The sequence below is a fragment of the Pezoporus flaviventris genome, unplaced genomic scaffold (assembly GCF_033815535.1).
Source record: "Pezoporus flaviventris isolate CSIRO_AGI_PZ_B2104156 unplaced genomic scaffold, CSIRO_AGI_Pfla_v1 ptg000037l, whole genome shotgun sequence".
In the NCBI taxonomy this organism is placed as follows: domain Eukaryota; kingdom Metazoa; phylum Chordata; class Aves; order Psittaciformes; family Psittacidae; genus Pezoporus; species Pezoporus flaviventris.
Window position 1 is genome coordinate 22,724,135 of NW_026892585.1, and position 14,484 is coordinate 22,738,618.

At 38.4% G+C, this 14,484-nt stretch overlaps 1 protein-coding gene across 5 annotated transcripts in view; it reads left to right on the top strand.

Moving 5' to 3' along the window:
• RBMS3 (RNA binding motif single stranded interacting protein 3) overlaps positions 1–14,484 on the top strand; it is a 726,761-nt gene that overhangs the window by 208,239 nt on the left and 504,038 nt on the right. For all 5 annotated transcript variants that reach the window (XM_061464999.1, XM_061464998.1, XM_061464997.1 and 2 more), the window contains exon 4: positions 10,235–10,408. In XM_061464999.1, the coding sequence (XP_061320983.1) occupies positions 10,235–10,408 (174 nt within the window). The remainder of the gene's footprint in view (positions 1–10,234; positions 10,409–14,484) is intronic.

Sequence of the window (14,484 nt, forward strand, 5' to 3'; positions counted from 1 at the left end):
AAGCAAATGCTGCTGGCTGATGTTGAACTTTTTGTCAGCCAACACCCCCAAGTATTTCTCCTCAGGGCTGCTCTCAATCAATCCATTCTCTGCCAGCCTGTGTTTGTGCTTGCAATTGCCCTGACCCAGATGCAGGACCTTGTGCTTTGCCTTGTTGAACTTCATAAGGTTTGCCTTGCACAAGTCCAAGTAGTTGACATCAGTTGCTTACCCTTATTTGCTAACACTTTGGCCCCATCATAGAAGGCCATGAAATGTGTCAGGCATGATTTGTCCTTAGTGAAGCCATGTTGGCTGTCACAAATCACCCCGTTATTGCCCATGTGCCTTAGCATAGTTCCCAGGAGGATCTGCTTCATGGTCTTGCTGGGTACCATGGTGAGACTGACTGACCTATAGTTCCTTGGGTCTTTCTTTTTCCCCTTTTTTAAAAAGGGGGTTATATTTCCCCTTGTCTAGTCAGCAGAAACTTTACTGAACTGCCACAGTTTCACAGCTTCATCCACCAGTTCCCTCAGGACCCTCAGTGCATCTCATCAGGTCCCATGGACTTGTGCACCTTCAGGTTCCTTAGGTGTTCTCAAATATTCACTTCAGTTTTTCACTGACTTAACAGTATTTTTCTATGTTGATGCCCATGTGTCCCTCCCTGTAGTTTAATCTGCAGGACTGTTAATGATCTGCAGAATTATTTGGATTTTAATACTTTTTCATTGCTCCCTCTCCCCTGAGTAATAAAAGCAAATCAAAACAAAATCCCATAAGCTCTTGAGCCTTAACACACTATTTTGTATGTATTTCTGTTGTCTTTTACATGGGGAATTTGAATGTTGCTTTTCACTGAGATTTACTTCTTTTTCAATAAAATCTGTAACCTAGTGTTGATGTATCCTGGAAAACCAGTCTTTGCTATGCTGAATTCAAATGGCTTATAGTCAGCTTCCCACTTGTAATTTGCTCATGCCTTTTAATAAATCAATGATATCTCTCTCTCTTCTCCAACCTAAGTGCCCAAAGCTTAAGTGAAGTAAAAGCAGCTTTTCTAGGCAACTTTGTAGTTCTGTGTGCATGTTCTTCTGCTGTGCATTTTATACCCAACAGATATCTGGGGCAGTTGAAATTGATTTTGAATATCCTGAGAACTGGTCTTGGATATTTCTTCTTATTTTCTTCTTCTCTCTGTGGTTCTCTATGCTTTCTCTTTTATTTTTCATACATCCTACTGAAGCCATGGAATGGTTACACAATTACATTTCTAATGGATTACTTGGGTACTGGAAAAGCCAGAGGATATTAGCCTTTTCACATTCAACTCTGTCATATACAATATATGTGGTTCTATGAATATTTAATTTGAGTGAAAGGCCTGTCTGAGTATGATTTCACTGAGTAAGAAATCACTTTTCTGAATTTCCTGGATATCCGTTTTCCTTCCTTGCTTTTTAAAATGTTCATTGAACATTTTCAGCCAAACTGAAACCTTTGACAAATCCTGACTCCAGTAACAAAATTCATATTGAATTTTTCTTCTCACTTTAAAAGAGAATTTTATCTGTTTGATTTATTTGACATTTTCTTCCTTCTCCTGCGTGGTTGGATCTTTAGGGGATGTGTTGTCTGTAATATCCCTCAAGTGATCAGACTTGGTTGGCACTTAACAGGTAATGAGAGTTCAGAAAAAAAGTAAGCAATAATTTTTCCTATATTAATTAATTCCATAAGAATTGGTGTTGAGCTTCGGATTGTTATGCTGGAAATTAAAACTCCAAGGTCAGAAAATGCAAGCTGTTCTATTGTCAAGGGAGCAGGAGCCTGTTCCCCAATCAGCAGTAAAACAATTTATGGGAAGAGTATTTGTTTCTCCAGAAGAAAATAAAAACAGTTTGCAGGGTTTTGTAGCTAATGACAGGATGGATAAATCATGCACCTGCAGAATTCCTGGTGTACAATAGATATAACATTGCGGGAAAGAAATCATGGATTTGATAAATGTCCTAATCTCATAGTGAGGTTTACAAAAGCATGCAGGCCCATCCACAGGAGTTAGCTGTAGAGTGTTATATTGGGTAGCTTTGCAGGATTTATAGAATTCTTCCCAGTGGCCAAACACATTTCATAACCACATTGCATTCAGTAAAGTAAGCATTTTGTGGATGTCAAGGCTTGTAATATGCATGTTGGGCTGCAATCAACAGTTTGCCTACTGTAGCTGTGGGAAGGAATCTGACTTTTTCTCGTTTGATGGAATTGTAGGAATGATGTTCTGCCATTGGACATTTTTTAGTTGTTCATAAACATCTCCTCTGGTATGTGAGTCTGGATTGCACTCACTGGTTAATGTTGCAGGCTTGCTTAGATTGTCAGCCAGCTTTTACTCTTGGGATTGTCTAGAAGAAGTTGTATATTGCAGATCTAGTGTGAGAAAGATAATATGTATCCAAGACAGTGGTTGATCTGTTGTGCAGGGAGTAATTCAATATACATGTAGTAAACAGATATATCAGAGAATAACATTAAGATACTGCAGAACATAAGTGAAACATACCTTTGGGTATCGTAAAAGGGAAAGGAATTCAGGTGTTAATTAAATAATTACTTTTCTCCCCAAACTATCAAAAAGAATGAGTTTCACCAAAGATGTTGGCTGTCTGTAAAAAGTCGCCAATTTAGCAGGCAGGTAAATGCTAAAATCAGTCATTAACCAGTAAAGGTCTTAAACTTGTGTTTCAGTCAGCAGTACATAGGTACTGTATAAGTGGTTTTTTGACTTACACCAAAACTAGTACAAGAGCACTCTGAACCTGGGAGCGTGATCCTAGGAAATGCACTTATCACAGTAGTTATTATTATTATTTTAATTTTGCATCATCCCCTTGTGTTTTCTATTTTACCAAGGGAATGCTGCAAGACCCAAATACTGCCAGGTAGTTTGTAGAAAAGACTTCAAGAGTGCCAACTGTCATATATGAGAGAGGAATTTTTAGACCTGGTGAAATTATTGCTCTGGAGATCTGTCAAGATCAGAAACTTAGTATGATGTGTTTTATATGTAATCAACAACTTATGGTAAGATTAGTGTCCACCACTTTCTAATCTGGCATGAAGTATAGAATCATATCATAGAAGGGTTTGAGTTGGAAGGGACCTTGAGTTGGAAGGGACCTTAAAGCTCATCCACTTCCAATGCTTTGCTATGGGCAGGGACACCTCCCACTAGACCAGGTTGCACAAAGCCCCATCCAACCTGGCCTTGAATACCGATCTGGGAGGGGGCAGCCACAGCTTCTCTGGGCAACCTATTCCAGTGTCTCACAGCCCTCATAGTAAAGATTTTTTTCCTAATATGTAATCTAAATTTACCCTCTATCAGTTTAAAGCCATTCTCCCTTGTCCTGTTATTACATGCCCTTGTAAAAAGTCCCTCCACAAATTTCTTGTAGGCCCCTTTCAGGTATTAGAAAACTGTTGTAAGTTTTCCCCTGAGCCTTCTCCAGGCTGAACAACCCCAGTGCTCTCAGCCTGTCCTTATAGGAAGCCTCTTGTTCAAGTTCTTTGCTTCTCTGAGTTGTGTGCTCAGCAGCTCATGGTGGAAGAACTGTGTTTTCTCCAGTCACTTTGTATGGATGAGCAGTGTGTGCATTCATAGGAGTGGATTGAATGATTATTTTATATGGGTGGCTTATTTAGAAATCAGAACTATGCAGGCCATCTTGTAGTGGGGTCTTAACCAGTGCTATCTTGCCAGATTTTACTGGGAAAACTCAGATCATGCTCATCTTGGGTTAGCATAATGCTTCACTACTTTAAATTGTAATCTTGGTGTTGTAAAAAAATGGAGTAAATTTAGCAGATTAGAGTGAGTTTTATTTTCAGAAAATAATTATTTAATGACCTACCATTACAAGTTCATAGTCAATGCTCTTCTGAGGTTGGTATAGCTTAAATTTTTCACAATAGATTGAATAAATGATATTCTGAACAGAAGAAACTTTGACGTGCCCTTTTTTCAAAGTGAAGGAGATGAAGGTGGAGGGAGAAGGAGAGAACTTGGGAGTCAAAATATTCACTGTGTTCAAACCTAGATTAAAGGTTTAAACTAGACCAATATGAATCCCATTTAACAGCAAATATTTTAATCCCACTTTCATTTTTTTTTCAGATAACCTAACAAAGATAAACAAAATAATATCCTTTGGAAAATCTCCTTTCACTTTTGCTTCTGTGGAAGGAAGATATACAAATAAGCCCTCCAGGAGCATGTGTGTCCCAGTTACCTAAGGCTGGGTACAACATGGGTAAAAAAAAACAATACAAGTTTCTCTTATGCATGCAATTTTACTTTTCTTATTCTAGAGAAATCAGTATGAAGCATAGGAGCATTTCTTATGACTTTTATGTGGTCTTTGCACTGAGTTGCATGCTGAGGTATTGGTGGTGGTAATGCTTTTTGGGAGGTTTGTGTTTGCATAAATTGACTGACATACAGCGATCTCTTGCCTAGACAACCATCAGTTAACAGCAACTTTTGATTACACCCAGGTCTTCCACACCCGTTACCAAGAGACTTGAAAGCTTTAGGCTGAATTGTCACTGGCCTGTCTCTTGTTAGTAGTTCTTTGCCCCATGGCACTGATGTGAATGATAAGATGGCAGAAAAACAGGCTCTTCATGGCCTCTCCCTCAAACCATGAAGGCCTTCATTTTTTCAGCTCCCCTGCTCATTCTCTGTAAATACAAGAGCAATATTTCTTGCTTTGCCCAGGAAAAAAAGGCTCTTACAATTCAAGTAACAGTTAAAAGTACAGCATGAATTACAGTGTTGAGTCAATGGAAATGACAGCAATTCTAACCAGAAAAGTGTGAAAACCATATATATTTTGTTTTCAAGTCATAACTCTGGGGAAAAATAACAATGAGTGGCAGACACGTTTTCTAGAATACATTCCTCAAGTTATTTAGCTAATTTGGGGCCGATTCTAAAAAGTCTCTCAGTTTATGAATAGCATTCCTGTTGGGCACCAGTTCTGGTGTAACTCAGCTCTGCTGGTTGCATCCTGCAGGCCTGGGTCCCCTTCAGTCTGCTGGTGAGGAGCCTGCTGAACAAGCTAGCCTATGGAGAGCATTCCTTTCCACCTACTGGGAGAGGGCAGATGGGCTGCACAACCTGGGTTTTGGCATGATGTGGGCAAGCACTCAGCACTCTTGAGACTACTGGATGAGCTATAGCCTTACATGTATGCTGAGATATGAAATACAGCCTCATTTCTCTGCGGTTTCAGTGGAATGCTGTTTCTCTCAGTTGATCCTGTTTTTCCAGGTACAGTGTATTGAGTTTCAATCCCATGTCTGGAAAAACAGTGTTTCTCTTAAATTTGGTCATGTCTCTGAAGTTTTTTCATAAAGGTTATGAGACAACTGATAAACTTGAAACCTGCAGTGGCCAAATATTAAGAGCTCAGCTCTTACTGGAACAGATGGAATCTGGTTCTAGACTCTAAAAGATTTGCAAGCCTTAGTGAAAGATTATGTTGGGAAAAATAGCAGCATAAAATTCCTCTTTCCTGCTAGTAAAATAAAATATAAATCTACAATATATTCCATGTTTAGTTTTCATAACAATCCAAAAGGAAAAAAACACCCTTACTCCTCAATTTCACAATTATCGTAATCTTTAAGGAGTCTCAGGTGGATTTTGTGATGAACTAAAATCAGACTTGGTTTGCCAGTTTATTTTCTCTGAGCAAGACAACAAATGCATCATTTTAGTTCATGAGATAATGTTCCAGGGCAGCTATTTTAATTTCTGACTTTTCCAGGTTATAGGAAAACTTTGATTTCTATGGGAACAGTAGTATTTTGTAAAGCATCCAAACTTTTAAGAGCATAGGACTGTGCTTTGCATCATGATCTAATTCAAATACAGGCATATAGAGTTCCTGAAAACATTATGTCCATAATATCAGTTTCTCTAATTGGCCTTTCCCAACTTCTCTAATCATTTTGTCATCAAAATAAGGGATGCCAGATCCCTTGAATGGATAAGGGGAAGAAGGTGGGCAGCCTTTTGAACAGAATTCCTTTCACAACACAACCCAGAAAATGCAGCTGAAGACAGAACCATTATGTAATCAAAACCCAAGAGACTGGAAGCAGCTCAAATCGTGTGGGCTAAGAAAATGACATCGTAGCTCTAGGAAGTTGCTTTTAAAAGCTGAGGTAGTAGGAGGCTGAATTCAGATGTTATTTACACCTCTTTAATCCCACTTGTCGTCTTTTATTATTATTTTTTTAAAGCCAGCATTCGTAGAGTGATAATATAGAGCAGCATATTTGGAGTCTCTCTCTTCTATTGGCGTGCCAAAGCCAATAATAATCACAGCACTTTGGAATACTTGGCAGAAGGGTGTCTGATAGATGTAGTCAGTCTTGCAGTTGATATGATGCAGCATTTCAGAATTATCACATTTTTCCTGTTAGTTTACTGCATGATGGCTCTGTATGGCAAGAGTGGAGGGTATGGGTGTGATGACAGGAAGACTAAGGCTACAGCACAACTATATATATTTATTAATGTCCTAGTCAGAGTGTGGCTTATTCACCTACAAATAGGAAGGAGGAAGGAGTGGCTGTTAGTTCTTACATCCACTATAAACTGCTTTAAAAGTTGGAAACGTTGCAATCGTCAGAAATCTAACATTTGCACAGCGCTTTGAAGACAGAAAGTGCTCCATAATGTTCTGTTTTTGTCACTATTGGACTTCACACATTGGCCATTAAAAGAACTGTCCTGGGTTCAGCACTAACAGTCATGAACTAAGAGCAGTTAAGCTCAAGAAACAGTAATAATACTAATAGTACTTTGCATTTCACTCATGCTTACGTCCAGAAACATTCAAAACTTTGACAAACGTGAGGAAAAGGTTAGCCTAGAATTTTTAAAGTAAGATTATCCATACTTACAAGCAAATTACAATACTTACAAACAAATTAAGGCATAGGGGGAAAAAGGGTTGTATTTTAAAATATGCTTAGACATTTAAATTTTACTGATACCAGTTTCAGATTGAATCAGACCTTTAGGGTATAAAGGTACTGGAATGACTTATTCAAGGAAAAGAAACTTTTCTCCTAGCTTTTGTAATATTTGTTGTTTCTGGCAAAACACAGCGAAAAGGGCAACAGTTCATTTTTATGTAATCTGAGAATTTTCTGCAGAAGTTATCTGAGAAAAGCTGATCAGGTTGTTTGAGGAGTGGTAGCCATGGTCTACCATTGACAGCCTGAGAGACATAAAGAAGACAAGGTTATGGGGAGAAATGATACCTTTCATTGGAGGAATCAAGAGGTTTAGGGGGAAATAAGATGCACTTTCAAATCCTAAATAAAAGCTTGTTTGCCACAAGATCTGCCACTTTGTAGTGGTTACCTTTGCTGGCTGGCAGACACCCACCTGGTCGATTTTTCACCCCTCCTTGTCAACAAAATGGGAACAGAAAATAAGGGGGAAAAGCTCAAGATAAAGAGAGAGGGATCACTTAGCAATTACTGTCACAGGCAAAAAAAAAGATGCAAGTTGCAGGAAATGAATTTATTGCCAGTTAAAATAATAATAGAGGAGCAAACATTGGGCACATCTGCATAGTGCTAACAGCACGTCCCTCCTTGCTGTAGTGGAGTTTACTGCCACAATGAAAAATAATCAGTTCACAATTATCACAGCTGACAATTCATCTTCACATCCCATCAGCCACAGATATTTTCCACTAGTCTATACAATGCAGACCCATCAGAAATAATAGGAAGGAGTGAAGCTATTGTTAGGATACAGCAGCTCAATATTCACAGAATATTTGGCTGGGGATGAGCTCCTCAAGAGGAGTCAATAAGCAGCCATGCTGATGTTTATAAAGGGGAGAAATTTACATGGAGAAGTAGATTATGGCTAAACCCCTACTTGGTCTGTCCAAAACAAAATCTAGCCTTCATCTCTCATGTAGAAGCAAGTCTACCAGGGCCCAGAAAGAGAGATTTGCCTTTGAAGAGTGATCTGAAAGATAAGTAATACGTCAAAGGAAAGAAAATGCAGTTTCTGGTCCTTGGGGAAAGAGGGTAAAAGGGGAAGAGGAAAAAAGAAAGAAAAAAAGAAAGAAAAAAAAAAAAACGAAACATTAAAACCGTTATTTTATTTTTTTTTTTTCTCTATCTGTAGCCATAGTCTCTTTCCTTTGATTTGTCATGATTTAAATTCATACAAAAAAAAAGATTTGTTTCAAATAAGCTCCTTTAACTATAGGGGCAGATTTTTTTTCCCCCTAAAGCCTTTTGTAAGAACAAATTAACTACTTGTCACACACAGTGACTAATGAGAGTTCAGTGTGGGTTTTAGTGTTCATTCATATGCTTTGTGTTCAGCTGGTCATAAGTTAAATCTTTAGAAATTGCACCACAGGAATCCTTCTCTTAGGGGTGGGGGTGGGAGGCAAATCTGTTGAGATATTGAGAACTGGTGAGGGGAAACTGCTCTTTTCAGGCTTCCTAATCAGTGGCGCAGGAAATAAACACATGCAGGAAGTTGTTTGGCCTTTTCTTGAACTTAAGTTTATACAGCAGTCGATAACCGAGGAAAACTTTGTGTACTTAAACTTCTGAAAATTAAATGAAATAGAGAAGGCATATTCAGCATGGCCTGTAGTTTATAAAACCAGCTAAATACAACATTAAAAATTTGAAAGATTATACAGGCTATGTATTTTTATAGCTAGAATGTGTCCTTGAAATCTTTTTGTATGTCTTCTCTCTGTCCCATCTTCCTTCCATTTCACTAATCCTCTCCCAGTGAAACTGAGCTGAAGCACTGAAATGAAAGTCATGTTTACGAAGCTGTTTTCTCTGCTTCTGCATCAGGCTGTGCTATTCCATCCTTTCCTTGACCTTCTCATTTGTCTTGTAAGTACTTCGGGGTAAGGATGGTCTTGGATTGTGTGAAACACCTTGTTCAGTGGTGGCCCATATTGATATTTGGTTAATGGTACATACATCATGTATAAAAGTTGTCTTTGAAAGAACGGTAAAAATAAATGAAGTGTCATTCCAGAGTATAGCTTTTGAAATTGATAGCATCAATTTACTAACAGGGACATTTGTAAGCATTTCTAAGAAATATTATTTGTGTTCATATATCTCAAGCCTTCACTGTGTTACTAAGGTCACCGTCAATTTAATGCTTTAAAAGAACAATTTCAGGTTTATAATAATTACAATTACTTGGTGTAAATTTGCATAGGATATTGAGATATCGCCTTTGCCAACAAAAACAAAGTGAGCAAAACCCACATGCAGAACACAGTATGAAGGAAAAAGTACATTTGTGTATCTTTGAAGGCCAACCTAAATATCTGCTAAAAATGCATTCACCTCTGATGCATCTTCTACTCTTTTAGAAAAAATATTTGTCTTTTTTCCTGCCCTAATAAATTACCCCTATCAGTGCAAGCACTTATTAGGAATATGTCTTATATAAGAAGGACTTGAAGCAGAAGAATGCAGTTGAAATAAAGTAAAATGAGAGTAAGCCAGAAAGAATGAAAGTGAATTACACATCTGTAGTCTGGGTTACTTTCAGGTGAAGTTACTGAATTTTTTAAGAGTTTTATTTTTCCTTCTGCATTTTAAGTAATTAAAAAAAAAAGCATGATGTTTCATAGTCTCTTTAGGATTTTACATATGTGAAATGCAGGGGCATCTTTGTGATGGCTTGACCTTCCCTAGCCACTAGATGGGATTTCAAGACTTCAAGAAATACATTGAAACATTGGCCCCAAACTGCCATTTACTGTAAAATGGACATAGCTGATCAGGAGCTCAATATATGTCAATGTTCAGTTCATTATAATAAATAAATAAATATGGAAGTTTCAACTACTAATCTTGCAGGATTGTACCCTCTGCAGGTTTTCAGAACATCTCTTTATCTCTGTCACCCTTTGCCTATTTGATTTACATCCCAGCCTGAAGTCTCTCATCTGTCTTTCTTCTGCGCAGTACAGTGATACCGGTTTCACTGATATGTTTGGAGGAATCAATTTTTTGCTTTTCCCTGTTTCTTATAGGAAATACTCAGGTTTGTTCCAGGACATGTGGCAGTATATATATGGACAATGATGATATGTAGCTGCATTGTTTATATTTTACCCTAAAAGCTATTTTTACGTTGCATTTCTTTCTTTTTTGATAGTCCAGCTCCACAGTGAGAACGTACCAAAACAGTAAATCGAGAGTGACCATGAGCCCTGGCTTTAGCTCCCAGTGGAATAGCAGCCAACCTGCTTGGAATACATACACCTTTCCAAGAGCAAGCTTGCACTACCAGTCTCATGCTAGCTACACCTACTGTGCTGGACATCCTGCTGTAAGTAATTATAACCTTTTCTGAAGTTACCTGAATGAGCTGTATGATTCCCTGGGAGGTGGAGGTGCTCAGGGGCTGGCAATTCAGCACACTTTGCCAGCACTTTCTGTGCCCCATGGCAGTCAGGACAGCTCATGTGTACTAACCCTAACTCTAGAAGTTGGAATGAGTCAAAGACATTAAGAAAATGTGAAAGTTTCATGGCACAGTAGAAAACCACATATTTTTGTATATTTAGCAATCCTTCTCCTCACATGAAATTATCACTGTGTGCCTAGATTTCAGTGTCAGGAATGTAGGCTGGAAAGCGGTATTAGTGATGGCTTCTTTTCTGTTTCTGGTGAGTCTGTTGGATGAATGAATTATTCTTTCTATTTCAGAGATTTTAAATTGTATGAATGAGTTAGTGAAGGAGGGCATCTCTTATCATTAGATTTGTTAATGTTCACTACTTTATCATTAATATAATCAGTAGTGAAGATGAAATCTTGTTGCTAAGAAAAGATTACTGGTCTTATGTAATTTGCATGAACTGTTGGCCAAAAAGAATGGGAGGGGGGCTCACTGTTTTTGTGTTTTAATTTGACAGCCATGAGAGGGTCACAACTGAAGGCTGATAGTGGTTTTTGTCGTACTGGTGTAGCAGACTGCTTATAGCAGAGCCCTTTCATTCTTTTAGTTTCTGATTTTGAAAGACTGAGCGAGTTAACTGGGGAAGATCTCACTCTACACTTTGTTGTTTAATATTTAGATTTGAATTTAGCTTCGGATATTGTTAGAATGTCTTAAAGGATGTACTACTTTAACATTGTGTCACGTGTATGTAATGAAGTTTTGCCATCCTATAGTGATTTACAGTAGGAAAACAGGGGAAAGTGCAGCTTTTACTACAGAGGGGAAATTGTGCTTTGCAATCTTATTGCAAAATCTTTGTGATTTGATTTAGATCTGCTGTCTTACCTGCCAACAGACTTTTGGCCAGTAGTTTTGGTTAGGAATTGTCTCAAGCATTAACATGGTAAGTGAAATAAAGGAAGGGAATAAATCTGTAAAATCTTATCTCTTTTCTGAGGTGGTGGTGAGATTTCAGAAGGAATTAAACATCTCTGTGGATTCTGCTGTTTGCTCAATTCCATTACAGTGTCATTGAAAATGATAAAAGCTGTTGTGAAGGAAAAAAAGGGTATTTGGCATCTGAAGTGCACAGATATTTTCCTTGTTTAGAATGGTGGCTCAAAGAGTCCCTATACAGCTTAATTTAACTTATACTGTGGGTGTTCAAGTCATTAACTGCTCCTTAACTTTGATAATTTAGAATAAACACTACTCTCTCTGTGAGTCAAGCTTTGACTCTACTAAGCAAAACAGCACACAAGAAGAATGCCAGACTTCCTGTAAGATGGTTTAAAAATGGGGACATCTTTCTGCCCATATGAATTAAAATGTCAGACAAGGCACGGGAGTCTTTTTTAGGCTAATTCCACAGTTCCCCTTTCCTTTGTTAAGACTGAAGTTGATGCTACCTCAACTAGAATTCTTTATCTGTACAATATTTGTTTTCATTGAGCACCTTAGCATGTAGTCATTGGAAATGACACCAGTCTGGAAGCTGATTTAGCTGAATGCTGGAAAGTAGAGATTTAAGAATAGCTGGAGCTGCATTAACCTTTGTGCAGATTGGTTGATTAGTCCTGTCCTCAGTGTCCTTACGTTCAACTGATTAGGAAACTTGGTAGATTTTTTAGCTCCTGCTTGTCTGAGAAGTTCTGCTGCAGAGCTACTCAGCAGATGGCTGGTCTGATTTCATGTGCTGGTGGTAAGAAGCTGTAACAGGTTAGCTACCCTTGCAGTGCCTACCACTGTGTTTACATACTTCTTCCATACCTTCCCTACTTCTGCATGCTCTGATGATGAGGCCATCAGCATTTGCAGTCCAGCAAACTCAACTCATCCCTCCTCAGCATCAGATGAAGGTCAAGTTTCCAAGAGAAAACAGTGTCTTAATATTTGCTTGAATATCTGTTGCAGTGTCTATAATAAAGTTAGATTTAGTCAGGTTCTTGTTTGTAACTTAGGTTTGTTTAATCTGGGCTCAAACCAACACTTCTGTGGCAAATGGCAACAATAAAAGCTAGGTACAGAGGAGCTCCTTTGTTCATGAATCTTCCCAGTGTAACATGCTCAACCGGATATGTACTATACTTCAGAGGGTTTTATTTGCCCTCATCTGACACAGATTCACCAGAACAAGCTGTAGGTTTTATTGCTGTATGAAGCTGTTCTGCAAAACCACCCACATGGAATATGTCTAAAGATCATTGTAGTTTCTTGATGCTTTGGAGGCTAACAAACTTACTAGTGCTTAGCAAGTTCAAGGCAAACAAATGTCAGGGAGTTGGGTCTAGCCTTGGAGTACTTAAAGATATTAGTCCTTGGAGACAGAGCCAAGAGAAAAGCTTTGGATTTCTCTACTGTGTGGAGAAAAGCTGAAGGAGACAAAAAAGATTAATGTTAATTGGGCCAAACGTAACTCAAAGAAAAAAATTCCTCTGGTTCATCTTTTTTTTTTTAATGAAAGAAAAAAATATCATATGAAGTGCAGTGCTAACAGACCCTTGTGACTCTGGCTGTGAAATACGTCTAAGGCAAAGGGGGGGGGGGGGCTGTTATTTTACTTTATCTGAGAGGGCACTGCATCTCTCTTTCACAGCACCACAATCATTGATTAAAAGCAGTCTTTCCACACTAGGAAAGAAAAGAACAGGGAATTTGTTTAAACAAAGTCATTTTTCAGCTCTTGGAGTTATCTAAAGGGAAAAAAGACTGCATATCTTCCCAGTCAACACTGCAGGGTAGTTTTTGAACAAACAAGAAGATGCTAACTTCTCCTAGCTATACGGGGAGGCAGGATACCCTGTAGGATCTGTATATATTGACATGAGTGATAATGTGGTAGGTAGCCTTTACAAAGTATATGACAACTTGGTTTTGGTATTAGGGGCTAGAAATTTCCCTGGCATTCACATGCAGGGGCTTGCAGCCAGAAAAGTATAGCATGTAGTGCTCAGAACAGGAGGAAACACCTAGCCGTCTAACATGCTTTTCTCTTGAACTTTCTTCACACATGGAAGATAAAAAGCAATGTAAAAAAAATAGTCAAAATAGTTCTGATTATCCCCACTGGGCAAGATATAAACAGTCCTTTGAGCACTTTCACATCTGTGCAGGTTTCCTACCCATGCTCAAAATGCTCATACCCAGTCTCAAACACTCACTTCCCTTCCTCCACATTTTGCTGCAAGGATGATAGAATTTCAGCAGATCTTAGAAAATCTCATCCAGTGATTTAACTCTAACAAATAACTACTTAGATTGTGCTGTAATTTTAAAGAAGTACACATGTGAAGTGGGCAAACAAAACACAGATCTCATCTGCTTTTGACTATTTCAGTTGAAATTGTAAGGGACTTGTAAGTCAGCCCTTACTTATGAGGGAATTTGGCAATGTGATCCTCTTTGATGAAGCACATAGTATTGTTTCAGACTGAGTTACCCTGCAGGATTTGAAATCTTTGTTGTAGGCCCATGGGATGATGAATTTAGTTGCATGTATTAATCTTTTCATGCGCATACATCTCTGTAGCATGTGGGATGTCTTTGCATTCCTTATGTAGATATGCAACTCAGCATATGTAAGACTTTCCACTAGTATCTGTTCTGCACTCTAATAGGATTTGGTCATGCTCCACTAGATCAGTGACAGCCTTCAAAGCATGATTGGTTAAATCTGTAAAGTTATTATTTGGATCTCTACAGGTAATGTTTACAAGCTGTTACATCTGAGATGTCATATGTGGATCAGACAACCCATTTACTTAGCAGTACTTCTGTCCCCATTCCAACGGTCCCAGACTTTTTTCTGCTAACTTCTGTAAATGCTTGATTGCTTCTGAAATTACACAGTGAGAATGTGCAAAGCAGAATTCAAAAGACACAGAGCTCTATGAGACACTACTGGCCTTCTTTCACTCCCTTCTCTGAGCCCTACTGGGATCTGAAATCTTTTATCTTAAGAA